Source organism: Plectropomus leopardus, chromosome 21, assembly GCF_008729295.1.
Source record: "Plectropomus leopardus isolate mb chromosome 21, YSFRI_Pleo_2.0, whole genome shotgun sequence".
Taxonomy (NCBI): domain Eukaryota; kingdom Metazoa; phylum Chordata; class Actinopteri; order Perciformes; family Serranidae; genus Plectropomus; species Plectropomus leopardus.
The window spans coordinates 17,399,063-17,418,757 of record NC_056483.1 but is presented as its reverse complement, the minus strand read 5'-3'; the positions used below and the strand labels follow the sequence as shown (position 1 = coordinate 17,418,757).

Below are 19,695 nucleotides of genomic sequence, written 5' to 3'. Positions count from 1 at the left end.
ATCTGCACATTTCATAAAGCTTGTGCTGAAGAGCATTACATATCCATTTCTTTATGTTTGAATGTTTTCATAAAGTATGTGTATGATACTACAAACTTCATTATCCGACAAAGCCAAAACACTGTAACTACATATTTGGAAACTATGGAAACTGGAAAATGACTCTCTTTGACAACAGAAATACTGTCTCTTAGGTATGTGTCATTATGGGGAGGACAAAGCCATGGATATTTAAAGAGACCTGAATACTGCAATGAAACTGGGCAGTGTTTGTCTATGAGAGTTGCTCAGGTACATGAAGCCAAAATGATTAAACTGTAGCGTAAAAAAATAATGATGATGCTGCTGCATTGTCTGACCAACTTGGGGTTGAGTGCTCTGTTAAAACAGGTTATGTAGCCTGTATAGTTGTGACATCACTAATTCACAGAAATCCTGAAGGCTCATTTAAAGGCAATGTTTCTAAATAAGGTCTTTGTTTATTTCTGTTATGGATTTAGAGTTTTAATACTTTTACAGAATTTACATAGCATCTATACCTGCTTTATATTTAAAAAAGACATGAAAATCTGACATTTACAATATAGGACCTTTAAGTCTGTTACAGTGATTTCAATCAGCCTTAAAAGAATGAAATGGTTTTAAAACTAATATGTATGTTACAGTTTGGTAAAGAGCCAAAAAACTTTAAACCCTTCTTTTCAACTAGTTGCCTTTGCAGAGGGGCAGCACAGTGCTTCAGTTTTAAACACATGCACACAAATGTACTGTAAACTTGCAATCTCTGTGCGCTGCACAAACGGTACGGATAAATAATGGATGTGAAGCTTCCCAGCAGCACCTAAAATAAACTTATCTAGCGATTAAACTGCATGCACTGGGGAATGTGTTGGGCTCACAGTTGCACATACTCAACAAGCCCACACCAAAACAGCCCACAATCACAGGACCAAAGCAAATATTACAGGGTTACAGGAGCAGACATTCAGGCGGTTAATGTGCCAAATTAGAAATGTGATAGTAGATAATTGATATGTCAGACAAACGTCAAATTGCCAGTCTGTGGTACTAGTTTCAGCAGTGAAGATCACATATCACAAGGTGTATGATGCCGGAAAATCTTTCCAGTCCCACTTCAATAACACAAGGCCTGATGAGCTAATGCATGTGGAATAGAGGGGCAAATGAAATGAAACTGAGACAGTAGCTTAGCATACAGAGTGATAGCTTCCCTCATCTCCTCTGCAAAGTTGGAGTGGATCAGTGTGAGCTCCAGACTCTCATACAAACCACAGGGGAGGGAAGAATTCTAGGATCTACTGGACATGAGAAACTACTTTGGCTGTGTTAAAATTTCACTTGAGCGCAAGTCAGAATGAATGGCGTAAAAATGAAAGGGCAGCTGGAGTTCATTTACCCAATTTAAACATAATGTTACTAATAATTCTCTTACATTTTGCCTTAGGTTGCTTCAGAACTAGATAACACATACCCATGATGGTAACTAAGATCACATATATATTCTGTATGTTTCCCAGCGGTGCCTTCAAGCAATATCACATTCATATTGAGGAAAATAGTTAAATCTAGCACACAAAGAAAGTTTTATGTGCCTTTTTTTATGTACATTTTCTAAAAAATTCAGCATGACAGATTTGATACTTTGGGGAAACATTGGGATTCTGCCAACATTTAAAAATAAAAGTTCTTAGAGTTTGAACTCATTTGTTCAACACAAGTTTGTAATGATGGGTGAGCATCTAAGGTTAAACTATAGCCTTTTTAACCTAAAATTAGAATATTCCAAAGGCATTGAATAATTGAAACCTGGTGCAACACAATTCATCTGAAACAATGATAACAGAAGGTTTGGTGCAATACATATATTAGACTCCCAAGTGTTTTCTCTTTATAAAAAAAACTACTGGGATATACCATAACAGATCTATTTGCCATTTCTTAAACTGCATCACTTTTTCCTGGGTATTTAAATGCAAAATCCAGTGCTATACATACAGGAAACCCTTGACTTTTATGCAGTGTTTACAATACAATAATAAAGCAACACTTTATCTATGGAAGCCGGTGACATGAAGCTACAAACTGACACCTGACACATGTTGCTGTGTGATAAGCATAATGCACCACAAATCAAAGATGAACTGGCCTTCACTTTTTTCAGCACTCGATGTGGTGAAATGTCCAACAACCACACTTGTTTCTTGTTGTGCTACTGTGTTATTTTGCTAAGTTACCTTATGCTATGCTAGCTTTTTGTCTATTGCAGTGCAAGGGGGGTGACAAAATGTGATGTCAAAATGGGGCATACTTTCATTTTTGCAAGTAGTAGACTCACCAACCCACAACAACATAACTGTATCAATGAGCACTCAAGTAAGTGACTCTTTAATGTGTCAAATTTGTAAAAAAAAAACAAAAAAAACAAACATTATTTAAAGTACAGTGAATTTCCAGTACATAGCTTTTATTTTGAAGTGCCGTTTCTGTTTATTGTTGCAATATGTTTTATTTATTTATGTTCTAATCCAATGTGTTATTTACATTTTGTAAAATAAAATTGTATATGTAGTCATTTATAATGAGTGGACCTTGAACTAATGAGTAAGGAGAAATCTGGACCCCGTGACTGGACAAAGTTGGGAACAACTGACACAGCAGGTCACGCTGTTGCTTTGTCACTGATGAGTAAATACAGCATAAAAGTGTTTTATTTTCTCTTATTGTTTAATGAAAATTGTCTTATTTTTTTTTACAACTTCTTGGAGCTATACTTGTGCATCTGCAAATATGTCACATCTTCAAAATGCCTTGGAGCAGCTGTTTTGAACTGAATTGATAAGAAGGACATGCATACAAATTAATTGTGAGGTCTGAATGCACTCTGAATGTCTCTTGTCATCCAAATTTTGTCCAGTCCACACATGCAATGCTTTCTGGGAATCCCTTGTGAATGTGCTCACCATTCGAATCCAGTACTGGAATGGCAGACTCCACCACTAACAAAGCAAATTAGTATATAGATAGGTAACTAATGAACATTCATTGGCTGCAGTAGAGTAATACCATGCAGATGCACAAATGAGCTCTCATAAATATAATGTAAAGAATACAGTTTTGTGATAACATACTGCAGGTAACCATGGTTATTGATGATTGATAATTTAATAGATACTGGTGTAGAAAAGAAATGTGTAATGTAAAAATGTGTAAATGTGTAACTTTGCAACTTCAAGATGGAGTTTATCCAGCTCTAGTATGATGAAGTCACAGGTATGATACACACTGCACTCTGTTTTTTCCCCTACTTTTCACCTTAATTCATGCACAGCAGGAGAAAAAAGAAAAAAAAAGTGTGGAACATAAAGGGTGTCATCACACCTAAGTATTTACAGCACAAACAGAATATAACAGCTGCAAGCATCAACCACATATGTGACTCCTGTGGATGCTTTTGTTGAGCCCGTTGTGTATTTCGGACGGATATTTACATGGTTCCAATCCCACTCAGCGTCAGCTGTACAGCAGGTGTGCTGCTGGTATCTGCTGACCTTGAAGGTGAATTTGGAAGGACAGCAGCGTAAAGTCTTCACGAAGCCTCCTGAGAAGATATGAGCAGAATGTGTTAAATATTGCAAGTATAATGTGGCTAAATAAAACTTCAGCCTTTCAGCAAATTAAAGGATACATTTTTAATTGTTTATGATGCTGATTATTATCGAAAGTAATGTTTGTGCCACCATCTGTTACCAATGTGTGTGCATGCGTATGTGTGTGTGGGGGGGCGCATTCTGTATAGCTCGCGTGTGTTTGCATGTGTGAATATTTCCCAAAAAAAAAAAAAAAAAGGCTACAATGGAAATCTACAGCTCTGAAAAGTGCACTAGAGTTTTCATGGCTGTATGTCTTCAATTCATGCCAGTGCTAGTTGGAATATATGCCGTCACCCTGCACACACATCGCTGCTTAGAAATGCCAAGCCATGTCAACATGCACACAGGGCTGTAGAGGACATACGTTCCCTTGAATCAACGCTTCGACACTGCATAAGTATGTATGAGAAAAAAAACAAAGGCGGGAATAATGTAGCTGCAACCTGCAAAGAAAAATGCCGATACACGAGTGTGTGTGTGTTTCTGAATAGCCAAGTGTGTGTATGTGTGTGGTTTATGGTGATGAGCTGTCTGAGTGTGTTCCGTAGACAGCACCTCAGTGTTTATGCAGTGCTGATAGTCTCCAGGAAAACAAGGGGGAAAGAGTGCTGCTTGATATTTACACACAGCAGCCATACCGTCTGGCAATGATGATGGCTCCCTCATGGCCCCAAAAGACAGCAATAAACCCAGAGAAAGCACGAGCGAGACAGAGTGAGGAATAGAGCAGGATATATGTGAGTTCAGTCAAAGAAGTCAAAACATGGCAGATTAGTTGAAATGCGGGGATTTGGAAATGGGAGATGGATGAAAAAGTAGACAAATAACTGCAGTGCTAAACTGAAACAAGTGAGGTTCAGGTAATTCAGCAGGTCATTTCGTTTCAATGGGCCTCACTGATGTTTTGACATGTTCAAGACTACAGTACTGCAGTATAAATATAACATATTTATACATGAAAACTGACAGTTTTCAATAGGGGTCTAGTAATAGATTGATCTCTTAGCTGCCAAGCATCTTTTTTTTGTGAAAGAAAAAAAAAATCTTAAATTTGAATAGTTTTGTGTGTGTGTGTGTGACAATGCCTATGGTGCTGCAGTTGAGAACTGTTGCAAAATCTCTTCATTGTTGGTACTATTAAGGGCTATCTGAGAGTTTTGCGTTATGTGCTGTATTTTCTCTGGATTTCATGTTTCATGGCTGTCCATTCATCAGTAGAATGTGTTCATCCCTCAGGTTGGTGATACAGGCTGCATTGCCTTTCTAGCAGATGTAACTCAACTGAACTAGTTTAGCCGGACACAACTGCCTCTGGCTTGTTAACTCTCTTTTTTTTTGTTATGTTGTGTTAACTTGAGGAATGATGAACGAGAGGCTTGCATCCTTTTCTGTGCTTTTGTTTATGGTATCAATAGGAACAGAATAAATATAGGCAACAGTGTGTAGAACAACAGTGGTATATCTCTCATGAACATAACATGTTTCACAGTGAAAATCAAAATACAAATTAAAATTACAGCATCTTGAACTTAATATACAGAATATACATACAACTGTCTGGATGATTCAGGCTATGTACATTTTCAAAGAACATTAAGTTCTTACCAAGTGCGCTATATCACATTTTATGACCTATTTAGAACTATAAAAACTATTCCATGTACTCGTTAAACTTCTTCATGTTGGGACTTATTAAAATGCCACAAAGTTACACACTGGTAATGAAATAAATAATCAACTTTGGGCGTATTGTTTGTGAATTGGCAATGTCTGGCTAGCTGTAAAGCTCCTGGAATATGGCGCTCATGAGCCATTAATGCTGCACTGTAAAATCTGTCACACAGGCAGAATCAAAGTGTGTACTTTGATGTGTTGGGCCTCACTATAACTACCTCACCATAACTATCAGCTACCCCTGCTCTTATATTATCAACGACCAGAGCTTCTATATCAGTCCCAACAACACAGAACTCTTTGCTCATCTTAAAAATCCATTTCATATCAGAGAGGACTGCAGCAGTCCAGAAAGTTGGTCCTAACAATCTCTGCTGTGAAGAGGGCTGATGTCACCCTCTCACCAGCCATCTGTCACACTGGTGGTCCATCCTCAGCTGGAAGTGGGCTGGTGGTAGATCCAGACTGGCCCGGCCAAGGCAAAAGCCCGCCTGTTGGGTATATAGTGCAGCAATTCTCTTCACCCCTGCAGTGCCAGCAGCACTGGCTGCTGACGCCCGCCACCACTCATCCTATTGGTGTCTGAGCCACAGTGTAGCTACAGCAGGTAACCAGGCAGCAGATGGCTGAGGAGACCACCACCCACACAAACACACGCAAGACCTGCACACACATGCACAATTATCTCTACAAAGAAGCAACAGTAAGCATTAACATATGGTATCCATCTTTCACACACTTGTACAACTATTCACTGCATGTCTTTCACACACCCACATAACTGTTAGCATTCACCTTTTTGCTTTAATTTTTACTCGCTATAAATAGAAGTTTGGTTAACTTGCTTCATTATTGTCAGCATGATAACAGCAACAAAACCCACCATTTATCCCCACATTCATTCGCACCTATTAACCAATCAGCTAGTGAGAAACAGCACCCCACTGGCTGCAGGTTATTTAAGTCCTGTAGAGGGAACAGCAACAATACACGGCAGTAACACCATGGCAGCCATTTAATGAGCACTACTATACTTCAAGGACCCGACTAATTTTAGCCAGGAAGTCACTTCTGAGCCTGCTGAGCTGACAGGGATGAGACTGACCAAAATAAAGGCCGGACACAGAATTACACTCTTTTGGTTTTACTGACAAGAGTTGGCAGCAGGCTTTGTGCTCCTGTTGTTCCTTAGCTGTTGGTGATTATTAATGTTGACGTCACTCATGTGCAGTCTTGAAATTATTAATTAGTTGTTCAGAGATTGCTTTCAAGTCTAAAAATGTCTGTTAAGTAGCACCATGGTTACTAATTAAAGAGTTCATACATTAAAATGTCATTTGAAAGTTCAAAAACTCGGTAACTATACATAAAGTGTTTCAGTACTTCCAGCATGCCCTATTTTTTTACCAATGCTGTGTTCTGATAGTCCTTGTTCTGATCCTCCTCTCAAAAATGTGTGTTGCTTGGATGTTGGAGTTCCACTGTGCAGAACAAAGCCTGTGCTGATTCCAGGTATTCAAAGATTTGGGGTTTTTCATTGTGGGAGAAAGATTACATGTAGGTGACATTTGAAAAAAAAAAATAACCTGGTAATACCTTAAAAAAAAGTTTTATTATGTTTAATCTGTAAAGTAAACACTAACTAAATTTGTTTAGTGAATGTAAAATTACAACATTCTTTTCTGAAATGTATTGGAATAAGTGTTAAGTCGCATAATGTCTTAATATTTAAGAACAGGTACCCCAAATATGCTCTCGGGCACAGTAATAATACAGATCTACCTAGTCAGATTCCACCACAGGTTTGAATGTCTAACTTTAAAAAACAAGAGAGATAAAGACAGAGAGATCTGTACACAATTGTCAAATGCACGTTTACATTGTTAAGCATTGTTGTCATTGTTTTTTAATTATATGGAATGAATTATTGATCTCACAGGGGAAATGTTGCTGTGATATCTATTGCTTTGAATGTGCATTAAAGATAACTGGGGGGAAAAATCCTTGTATGTGTTCACACATTCTTGATTCTTTAGAGGTTAATGTATCCTTATTACTACCTTAAACACTAGGTGTAATGCAAATTACTTTAGCTTTAAATCTGCCAAAACACACAATATGAAAAGACCACAACCCATTAGAAGAAGCAATGTATATCTTTATTATATGCTATGTACATATTTTACAGTATAATACAGCAACAATACACGGTAATGCTACACAGTCGAGATTGCATGGTTTTAGAGTTAGGCCACAGCGGTCGGGTACCGTGGTTATAAGACAGAACATAGAGTGTACAGCATAGTACATCACAGTACACAGTACAAAGTACAGCATACATCTTTGGCTTCATTGGGATAACAGAACATGGACACGGAGCAGGAACACAATGAATGTAAACTTCAGTCAGGAGTGAGCGCTGATAGCTATATAACACAGAGAGGGGTGCATGGTTTGTCAATGGATTAGGGATGGATTTTCAGCCTGGAGAGAAAGAAGTATTATATGACATATTTTTTTTATGTGCGGGCGAGGGGGGGTATTATGTTTCTGTTCAGGTTGCTGCAGAATTGTCCTCACATGTTGGTTAAGGAGATTGTATCCTAAAAACCCCTGCTGGGCTAAGACTTGCCCAGCACTAAATCCTGTCAAGATGTTTCTCCACACGTACATGGTGTGTGCCTCTGCATATGGACATAATCTGTGCTCACACTGTACTATATGAGGAGATAACAGTGGGAAAAGTGAGCTCTAATTCATTCTCTAATTAGCATCATCTCTCTCAGTCTATGAATTAGTGGTAAAATTAAACTAGTCTTCATTTTTCTGTGGTTGTTTATAGAGAATGCGCCGCCTCTCTCCCTCCCCTCCTGATAATACTGAATCTTCTTACATCAAGCAGCGCAGTTACAGCAACAGAGCATCGGGGTGAGGGACAGAATACAGAGAGAAACCAAGAAGACAGAGATTGGATGAAAGATATATGGGGAAAAAGAGAGAGAGAGAAGTGACAAGGTGAGATAGAGCGAGAGGGAGAGGAGCCGACAGAGAGATGGATGCAGCAGGGTCGCTGGGGTGAGGAGATGGTGTAATGATTAGATCACAGATACCCTTGAGCCTTCCTCCCGTCCCTCCTGCACACACAAAAAAAATCTGGGAAACGCACTCGGAGTGGAGGAAGGCCTGCAGTTGTAAATGGCCCCGCTGTCAGAGTTCATCTGGGCGGAGGAGGAGTGCGGGAGTGGATTACTGGAGTCTGCGATTAGAGAAGCCCACTCTGCCTTGCCAGTTCTCCCAAGACAGGAAAGGCGCTTGTGCTGGATCGCATTTGTGCCGCTGCCTCACCTCAGATTTCCTAAAGATGTTATAAATGTAAGGTTTGGCTGCTCAGAGACTGTAGGAGGAAGAAGGAGAAGAGAAATATCTTCCTAGTTTTCTTAGTCTTCCTAGGAAATGTTCAGGAAAATCAATGAATCTGACAACATCTGGTAGAAGAAGAAGAACACAATGATTTTTCAAATGTAAGATTTGTTCTTTTGGGTTTTTTGTCTGTCTGCATTATCAATCATTAGTGTTAACTTCTTTAAAAAGTGTGTTTTGATCCTTTGGTTTTGTCTTTTCTTTCTCTCACTCACAGCAACAAGTCTGATGCTAAATTCTCTCATGTTGTTTACCTAATCAGATGATGTCATCTCCAAACTTAAGCAAGTTGAAGGTGACCGCTTCAAGAAGAAGTGTTTAGGATGCTTCCATCTAGTGGTCACTTAATGACACTGTTAATATATATATATTTTTTTAAAGGAAAAAGATGTCACAGTATCAAAAGAATATATATTAATGTGACCCTTTTTTGACAGATTTCATCCACCTAACATTAAATAATATGAGTGAGAACAAAAACAGCATTTTGTCATACACATTAGAGTGGCATGGAGTGGCAGGGATGGCAGGGGGTTATTTAAGATTTCCAAACATAATGGGCTCCATGAAGCGCATACAAAAGCATCATTACAATAAAGTCTTACTTTGATTCACAAAATATATTTCTGACACAATGCCCAGTGGCAGGGACACAATGAGGACATGACAAGGGAGGATGATAGCTCTGAATGGAAGCCAGGCCCCGAGGGCTGTTACCCGAGGCAGCGTCCACGAGTGAGCCGTATTACGGCTTTCATGATCTCATTAAGTGGTCAAACTTGATGAGAAAGTTTATTCAATGTCTGATACATGTTTTCACTTTAAACTGTCAAATGGAGAACGCTGCCTGTCAGTAAACTGCCCCAAAGTGTGTTTCAGTGACAGTTTTTTTTTTTTAAATTTCATTTCATTTTTAGTTTCCCTTCACAAAAAAGAGATGGATGACTATCATGCGTGGGCATGTGTGGGAGTCTGAATTTGAAGAGTGAGGAGGAAACATATAGCCAAAGAACAGATTTTTTTTGTTTTGTTTTTTTAAAAAGAAGAAAATAAAGTACTAGTTCATAGCATGCCCTCTGCCCATTGTGTTAACAGAAATCACCAACCATGAATTAAATAAAATATTCAATATGTACATCTTTCAAACACAGAAGTATGGTTTGTATCTTTTTCAGACTATGAAGGAGAGTTGACATCCTGACAGAGATTAAAAAATCGCTGCACAAAGCCGACTGCAGGTCTCACCTTCAGACATAAGATGAGCTCTATTCTAATCATGTGTACACTGCCTTCTTACTCTGTCTGTGACTGTATACTGCTGCGTGTCAACATTACGAGTATGTTGTGCAGCATGTTTTGCAATAAAGGTATTTATTCCCTCAAATGTGGAAAAATCCTGTTTCACTGTGGATTAAGGAGAAAGTGTGCATAATGTGTACAGGGGGTGAGGGTGGAAAACAGAAAAGGAGAGAGGGAGTGAGAGGGAGGACAGTTAGCAGGAAGATATAAGCAGTGGAGGAAAAAGGTTTCGGAGAGCTAATATCTTTTGGACTGAAGTGCTATTACATAATACGTTTTTAAATGTGATGTTTTTCTTGTTAAATTGCAAGTGTTTCTACACAGATTAGATTCTTGAGAGGGGAAAAATACACCCAAATACTTCAGAAGCATTTGATGCAAATGTTGCAGTAGTACAAATCTGGGTCTATAACCTCCCATTGACTGGGTTAATAACTTCTTAAAAAATGCAGTCAATCAAACTCCATCATTTCCATTACATCTGTAGATGATGAACCTTACAAAACAGCAACAGAAGTTAGACAGAGAAAATTGAGAAGAAAGGGCAAAAAAAAAAGTGCAAAGTTGGGCTGCTTGTGTTTCATCTTCTTTTCTTTTTTATGTTTCGGGAACAGGTGGCTCATAGGTAGTGTGGCTTGTTCCCCGACAAGCCGCTAATGCGTCCAATAAGATAAACCCTCCGCGAATGGGCTCCTGTCGACAGAGCTGCCACCGATAAGAGCAGGAGGATCGCTAACGGCCAAGACAACTAAAAACATGAGAGGCTGGGCTGGAGATAAAGAATGTAGGAGTTGGGAGGAAAATAGGAACACAAGCGATCAATTGCTGGCACTGTGCAGCGATGCTATCCGACGCCATCCCTCTCTTACATCTCCTGTAGGAGTGTGTGTGTGTGAGGTGATCATAATCTGGAGGGAAGGAGAGGTGGGTGGTGTGTGTGTGTGTGTGTGTGAATCTGGGTCATCAAGTCATCAATAACCACCTGCATTAGTGGAAGAAACACACAGGCAAGGTCAAAACTAACTGAAATCCCTTCAGAGTGAGAAGGGGATGAAAGGGAGAAAAAAAGAGCAGAATACAGTGTGGGTCTTTTCCGGCTCAGATGGCTCTATTCCCACAGGGGGGTGGTAGGGAGGATGGATGCTTGGATGGATGAGCGCATGAATGGAGGAGTAGCATTTGAGTATCTACTTTTGACAGTCTGGCGACGGCCGACTTGGCAAGCAGAAACAGGTGGGAGTTTGGGGGGGCTGGCTGGGGCAGAGAAAGGAAGGGAGCGCAGGGTGAATTATGGATGGATGGATGTTAGGGAGGGAGGAGGGGGTGTCTGGCGAGGGCTTGTGCCCCGCTGACAGGCAAGCTGCTAGTTGGTGGAGTCACTTAGCCACACAGAGTCAACCAGAAATGATGGGGCATCTTTGCATCTGCAACGTACTGTAGCCCTTTTCTCTCCCAAAGGCCTCTGGGATGGTCGCAGGCAAACAGAACGCCGTCGAGGAGAGTGAAGCTGCCTGCTTTGCTCGGAAAAGTAACACTGGGGTATGCAGGGGTGCAGAAGCTCACTCTTTGTTACTGTTATGTTCACAGTTTGCTAACGCCACTGCTGCCATTCTTCCTTTATCTTTCTCGTCTTCCCATGTTGGACCATTCACTCCTCACCCTCCTCTACGTATGTGGATGGGAACCAGCCGACCTGAGGGGGGAAGAAATGAGAATCGCACATTAGTAATGCATGGTGTGCTCACTTTTCCTCCCTTTGCTTTTTCTCCATCAGATGGTGATTTCCTACATTTACCAGAATGCCCTTACCAGGAGCCCATAGTACAGAACTTAATACTGTATGTGCAACAATAATAAAAATGTATTTTTCACACGTTGCTGTTGGCAATTTTAAATACTAAAGACAGTAACATTAAGCCATTTCCTTTATGCTGAGGTTCAATGCAACTACACGTTCTTATCCCAAGTCATCACATATTGCTGCTTTGCAATAGACTTCCACATATATATCTACATATTATGCTCTAATTATCCCTTCATGTTTGCTCTTGACATTCCGGGATGGTCCCACCATAATGTCAACACAAGCACATGGTGGCATTACGCTTCACATTGATATGTTTAGGCAACAAAAGCACATGGCAATCAATGCCAGGACATCAACAAACGCACACCCTGGCAGGGACATTTCTTAATAATTTCACTTTCAACCTATTTGCAACCTGAACTGAAAAAAACAAACAAATTGACCTTCCCAAATAACAGCTGTATGGTTATCTGTGAAAGCAGCTCATAATGTCCCATATTTATGTCTATTGTTAGATGGCAACCTCTAGTGGCAGTAGTAATAATGATGGGAGCAAAGGAGCAAGTTAATTGACGTGATATTAAGAAACAATGAGGAAGGAGATCACAGTGGGCGGACAGGTCAAACACATAAAGAATGTTTACCCAGGAGACCAATGTCTGTGCCCAGTGTACCAAAAGGAAACACTGACTTATATTCACGTACTTAAGCAAAATGTAATATAAGTTAACTCACGTATGTAACCTTAGTTACATGACAAATGTGCTTATTCTAACCCAAACCACCACCCTTTCCTAAAGTACTCTGGGTGCCTAGACCTCAGCAAACTGTGACTGTTTCACAACAATAACCAGTTGTTTAAAACTTGGACCACTTTACAACATTTAACAGTAGTTACTGGATTTAACTTAATTCTATGAGTATATTTGCATGTTGATGGTTCTGTACAACAGTTACTGTGACAGAGAGTCATTGGCAAACAACCTGCTCTTTTGCTCAGGTATGAGGTTAAATGGCCAAAACTGATGAAATGATTTACATTAAATAATGTAAATCATTTTGGCTATTTAAATGTGTGTAACTGACAAATATGAATGACTGCAGTCATTTTGTATGATTGGAAAATGCATTTAAAAGCCCAAACCAACATCAGCATATTAGGACAGCTGATATCTCATGCCGCTATGTTTATGACAAGATGATAAGAGCCTGAAATTTCATTGAACTGACAATGAAAGGTAAGAGTAAAATAATCCAAAGTGTTATTCCATTGTTAGAATCATCTAGCTTTTTTCCAGCCAGCAGTGCCGATTGTTTACACTGGTTGAAGGCTCCACAGAGAGTCTAACAGCTTTCAACAGATTCTACCGTACAGTGTTTGGTTTTCACCAGAGCAGCATCAACACACACACCAGGCTTAGTAAAAGAGAAAGTCTTCTTCATTTACCTCAGCTGTTCACAAAATACACTCACGGCACAGACGCATTACTGAGGGCTGTAGCACACACACTAACACACACACACGCAGACTGATTTGTCACTCATTCTCCACCAAGCTAGTGCATGTGAGTGGGAGAGTATATCTCCCTGCATTTAGAAGCATGAATTTCTCAACGCTCCATGTCTGATTTTAAAGCGCTCTTAGTGTTGGACAGGAAGATTTACGCATTTAAGACATACAAGAGCAGCAAATGAACTCTTCCAAGCAATGATATTGGGAGCATGAAATGTTGGATAGGTGTACATGACAGGCTAAGGATAAAACAGACTAAATCTGAATACTCCCTTCCAGGTACTTGCAGACAAGAATATCTGGCAAATCTTCAAAGAGAGTTTAGCGCTACCTAAAAAAATGATTTAATGTTTTAACAGCCAGAATGAAGACACAAAACCAGTTTCTCAGTGAACACAGCTAAAGGAAGTTCTGAAACTTTTCTGCTTTAAATAATTATAATTGAATTTTAAACATGAATGCAGTAAAAAGCTACATATCAAATGTATTGCATCATATCGTATCGTATCGTATCGTATCGCATCGCATCGCATCGCATCGCATCGCATCGCATCGCATCGCATCGCATCGTATCGTATCGTATCGTATTCTATCGTACTCATATATTGTACAGCGTATATTGTACAAATGTTGGACTTTTTAACCTGGAAGCCAATATCTGCACTCGGAAAAGATTATTTTCCTCATTTGTATTTGGCAATGGAGGTTATGCTACCACTTACCCTGCCATTGACCTCGCCCCTCCACCAGCCGTTGGCTCCCGATTTTGTGTAGATCTTAACTACATCACCCTCCTGCAGTGACAGCTCGCGGGTGTCACGCGAGCTGAAGTCGTACCGTGCTATTGCCACACCAATCACTTTTGGAGTAAACACTAAAAAGAGAGAGAGAAAAAGAGGTAGGTATTAAAAAACAAATTGAAAAGAAGTTCATTCAAGGTGCTACAGGATGCCTTTAAAAAGAAATACAAAACATCAGTTTCGGTGTCAACACATACACACATGTACACACACTGATGGAGATGAGTGATATCTTTTCATTCAACCAGAAAAAAGCCTGTCAGCATCCTCTTCCTCTCAGTAGTAGAAATTGGAATTTACTGAATTTAGCTGACATTTTTTAAAAAGTAGACTATATAGCCATTATTTCTCAAATAAATGTCAATATTTAAATTTGTTGAGCCAGTGACACCAGCTATTGTTACCTTGAGAACATATGAGATTTATGGGTAAAAAGTAAAACAAATTATATGGAATTTGGCTGACACATCTGACCTGACACTAAAATGCTGTTTAATAATGATATGATGACACCAGTATGGCTGCCATCTTAAGGGGGGGAAGTGTTGCATGTCATTTTGTGTTTTACATTTCCTGTCATGCTTACCTGTGTATATGTGTGGCTGCTCTCTTTGTTTTCGGTGCAGTGACTGATTGAAAGCTGATTGAGAGCAGCTGTGAAGCTGTGGCTGCATGCTCTGCTCACACTCTCTCTGACTTCCTGCATCAGGCTCCAGTTTTTTTATGTTTTAGACTGCTTTAGTGAATGCATGTTTATCCTAAAATGAGGATAGCAATTCCAAGGCCTAATATTTAAAAAAGACAGATGAAAGAAATGCTACATGACAGAAGTTATTGAAAAAGAGCCTGAGCGTAACGTCATGGCTTCGATTTTCTGTTTTGTTTCCCTCCTTTTTATGCTACAGCTTGTGAAGCCACAATACAAAACATAACTTGCATGCTTTTAATGGCACAGCTCTACAAATTTATCCTAGAAACCTACTTAAAAGTTAAAAAAGTTTTCACTAGAGAAGTTTTAATGGTAAAAAATGGACTTAAGCAAGACTTCATGCCTAAACTAAACCAAGTAATGGATTTACAAATATATGGTGCAACTCAATTTATCTGTTAGAAAATAAAGGCTGGGGAAAAAAAACTAAACAAAGTTAAGTTAGAAATGATGCTTTGCAGCTGATCTGATGAACTACTAATGTGTGAACACTTCTTGTGTGATTTATACATTGTCAAACTAAAAGAGAAGTGTGGCCCTACAAGTTCTTGTAGTAATGTAGTGCATCTCTTTAGCTGAGTAAGTCCAGCTTGAATGCTCTGAGAGCCGTGTGTGTGCGTGTGTGTGTGTGAGTGTGTGCGACTAGACATCCTGTCGAGGAGACAGCAGTCTGAGAGACGGCTGTAGAGGAGGTTAGCTAGTTACCTCTGCTCCATCCCACCCTGCCGCCTTTCTACCTTCTCCAGACACTGACTGGTGGGTCGGACTGGGCTAAGCTGACAGGTGGAAATGGAATGTCAGACCTCTACAACCTGGCTGTGGGGATAGAATATCTAATATAGAGGAGCTCTGTGTATTTGGACACCCCTAACTTTTCTTTGATGGACAGACACACAAGCAAACACACACTGAGCTCAGCTACATTCACCTCTGAAAACACTTTAAACACCACTCCTTTAACAGTTTCTGCCTCACACTTTTGTATCTACATGCAAAAAAGCACACTCACAAAATAACATACACTACATACATGCATTACTAAAACAAAGAGTTCCTATTCTCCACTCAGAATGTGCACGGAATGATGAAAGAGGTGAAATGGTGCAATGGGGAGCTGGACGGTAGATGTAAAGGCGAAGATTCAGACGATGATGTGAAAGCACTGAGCTACAGCCAGCATGCTAAGCAGCCTTGAACATGAAAGGAGAAAGAGAGAAATAGTGTAAGAGAGGCAGACAGACAGAGAAGCGATACCTGTACCTGACCAGAAGGGAGCAGAGGAAGGAGGTACAAAGCTGTAGCCGGCAGGAGTTACAAAAGAGAGGCCGCAGAGCAATGGGGCTATGGCAGGGCAGGCCAGGCAGGGAGCAGAGAAATGAGAAGGGAGAGGCCAGGGATGGGGGTATGGTAGAAGGAGAGAGAAGCAAAGGAGAAAAAATAAAACATGTTGTTTTTTTGTTTTTTTGTTTTTTTTTAAAAAACAACTCTAAAGTCTAAAGAACACAGTTGCAGTTTGATTGAAAAAAAACTGCCGATGGCTACATGACAGTTTCAGCAAGTAGTATTTAATTGACATATCCACAGAAAGCAGTTCTTAATGATGGTTTATTTGTCAGATTTTTTATACTGTTTAGCCTCATGTGAGCTAGTCAGTGCAATTAGAATTCCATTTTTTTTGGAATTTATGCACTTAAAATAATTGAAAGGCTCTTATTCTGAAAATTAAACACAAAAGCTCCAAAACCTGGCTTATACAAATTTACATAATACACTTGCAGACATGAAGTATTGCTCTTCTCAACTAGAATTAGATATTGCATTCACAAAATGAGATCGACATAAGGTCACAGTGGCCTTAACCTGTGACCAGCCAAAATCTAATCTTTGAATATTGCATTCACAAAAATGGGATGGACAGACAACCTGAAAAAATCGTCAGTGTGGGGGCATGAAAACATTTTAAGCATTTCTCACTATTGTCTAATTTTCATAAAAAGCACATTTTGTGTTCTGATGTTGGAAAATGTAAAGACTGCCTCGGCTGAATTAAAGGTGAAACATTGAAGGTTCAAAACAAATACACACCACCACTGAGAATTTGTTGAAATATGGAGTGATGACATATCTTGTTTCCAATTTGCCAAAAGGAAGTCTGCATCATTAATGGGAGACGACAGCTTTACTTGTGCATTTAATTGGGAGGAACATGCAGTGTACTCACAATTACAGCATAGGGAATAGATTTCAATTTGCATATTTATAAAGAAAATCATCCAGCTGTAATACAGCCACAACTGCAGACACACATCTCCTTAACAAATTTCCTCTGACAGACACGTTGAACTTGGTAACTTTTTAGACAATATTGCTTGACTTAATATTGTATTGATATAGTTGTTTCCTATGGTATCCTAATTGTTTTTTTATGTAGTCTTTCTGAAGCTCACAATGTCCACAGTGCAGATTTCTCTTCTTCCGAAAGACAAACTGTGCCTCTGCTTTGCAAACAACTTGAGAAATAACCCACTGGAGGCCCACTGATTTTGCATTTCTATCTCCCTTCCAGTATTTCCACTGGCGCTGAAAGAAGTTACAGGGATTGATCTGATTCCAACAATGTCTTAGAGTTGGCAGAGTTAGCGCCTTGCTCAGGGGAATAGAACCTCTAACCCTGAAAGTATTAGTACCTTCGTCTTTATGGATAAATGTGAGTCCACTGGGTTATTTTGGAATGTCAACATAGCAAGTATATGGCACAAGTACAATCAGGATAAAATGCTGATGCTTGCTTTGATCAGTACAAACAGGCTGCACATTATAAATTCAATAAAAGTAGTGGATGCAAGTGAATGATTTTATCCAGAAAAGTTGAACCACGGTGAACAAAGCATCCCATTCCCAAATTATCTGTACTGTCTGGACAACAGAAAATGATTATTTAAAATGCATTACATAGACAGATGCAAGAAGTCAGAAGGTGATAGGAAGTTGGCTTTAGTTTATGAGCCCATTGGGCACAGGCCCAAAGCCCATCGACCAGGGCCTCGGTACAAACTAGCTGTTAGAGAAAGAAAAGCAAAAAACTACAAGGAGATACAAAAACAACTACAAAGAGGCACAACATAACTACAAGAAGGAAAAATGACTACAAAGACACAACAGCTGCAATCAGAAACTACTACACAGGGATGCAAAAAGACCACAAGAACAATTTATTTATGAACAATTTATAATTGCCAAAAACTAAGGCTTCAAATATTAGTTGTTAAACATTTTTACTCATTTTACAAATGTGCTCCCCTTCATTAAATCCCTGCCTCAGTCTGCGCCTCCATATTCAAAGTTTCTAAACCTGCTCTTTCACAGGAGCCTACATTTGTGCCACTGGGAATAGAAAATCTAATCCCCACAATGGCAGATAAATGCCCAAACTTTATGAAAAATGTGCCGCTCCCAACAATACTGCTGGCAAGTTAACTGGCCTGGGTTATTGATATGCTGGAAGGAGAGCAGAGCTCCAGTGGTTTTTAAAATGAATACTAATCAGCACACTGAGAGACAGCTCAGCAACCCCTAATGGTGTCTAGGTACGAGCAATATGAAGAGGGATCGCCCTCCACTTCAAACAGCCACCAAAACACCAGCTGCATTTTACATGCTTCATTTTTGCAAAATCTGATTTGTGGAACACACTGGAATACACAATATGGGCTGGTTGACTAATAGAGGAGAGTACACACATACACACACAAACGTATCATTTCACAAGAGTCTGAAGATGAGCTAAAATCCAATCAGCAGCGCACAGTCCCCCCACACGCTGTCAGCTCAGATTGTTCCATGGACACATATTAATTGATACTCTGGGTTAACACTGGTGTTGTTGCTGTTGTAGTTAGTGTATTGGTAAAAAAAAAACTATCAATCAATCAGTTTTGCCTTCTGCAAAGCTGTCCAAAAAATATAAAACAAAGCATAAACATTAATTAGCAGTCTTCCAGCAGTGCTCGAGGAGGATGGAAATCAAAACAAAGAGTCATTTAGAAGTGAAAGAGAGTAAATGAAGTCTGCACACCGGGAGGAGGCTGCCTACAAGATAGAAGACCACAGCAGAGCAAAACTAATTTGGATTGAAGCTGTCTCGACTTGTGTTCTGAAGTGGAGTTTGAACAACAGGCCTCCTCTAGAACAAGAAAACCGCTCCGTACAATCTGTTCACATTTCTCCCGCTTGGAACGTGATCGTCAGCAAATCGGGACTTTTTTTTCTCTTTTTTCCATTGCACGCAGTGGCATACAAGGTTCAAATGAAATCTCATTTTGCCACTGATTGCGATAAGTCATACATTTTCCATTAGCCAACTGATGGGCAATGTTGCTTTGCCTGGCTCACACAGTGTTTAATACCTTTTCTTCTGGCGCTGCTTGAAACATTCAGCTTGTGTGGGGTGATCATAGATGTTTTACTGGGCGAACAGCACTTTCTTCTTCGGTGGTTAAACCTCTCTTAATGGATTTTGAAACTTATTCCCACCTAACATTATGAGCCAATTCTTTTCCTAAAAATAAACTCTTTATACTCCTTTACTAAAAAAAAATCTTTTCATCCTTAAATACACAAGAAAAGCTCAATTTTTGTCGCAGGAATGTCCGTATTTACTCCCGAGTTGGAGTTTGACAAAGATCCGTTTCATCTGTTGCTTCTCTTCAAAACCAAACATCATCTCATTAAAATCTCTGTTCAAAGTTACACACCCTACATCTGTTACATTCCTAATCGGATGGGAAAAACAACTCCCTGGA

General features: G+C 39.6%; 1 protein-coding gene across 1 annotated transcript in view; it reads right to left on the bottom strand.

Moving 5' to 3' along the window:
• Positions 1-7,486: 7,486 nt before the first annotated feature.
• Positions 7,487-19,695, bottom strand: part of LOC121960358 (guanine nucleotide exchange factor VAV3) — a 108,061-nt gene continuing 95,852 nt past the window's right edge. Inside the window, 3 exon segments of the mRNA XM_042510017.1 lie at positions 7,487-11,757; positions 14,107-14,258; positions 16,154-16,234. Coding sequence (XP_042365951.1) covers positions 11,713-11,757; positions 14,107-14,258; positions 16,154-16,234 — 278 coding nt within the window. The 3' untranslated portion in view covers positions 7,487-11,712.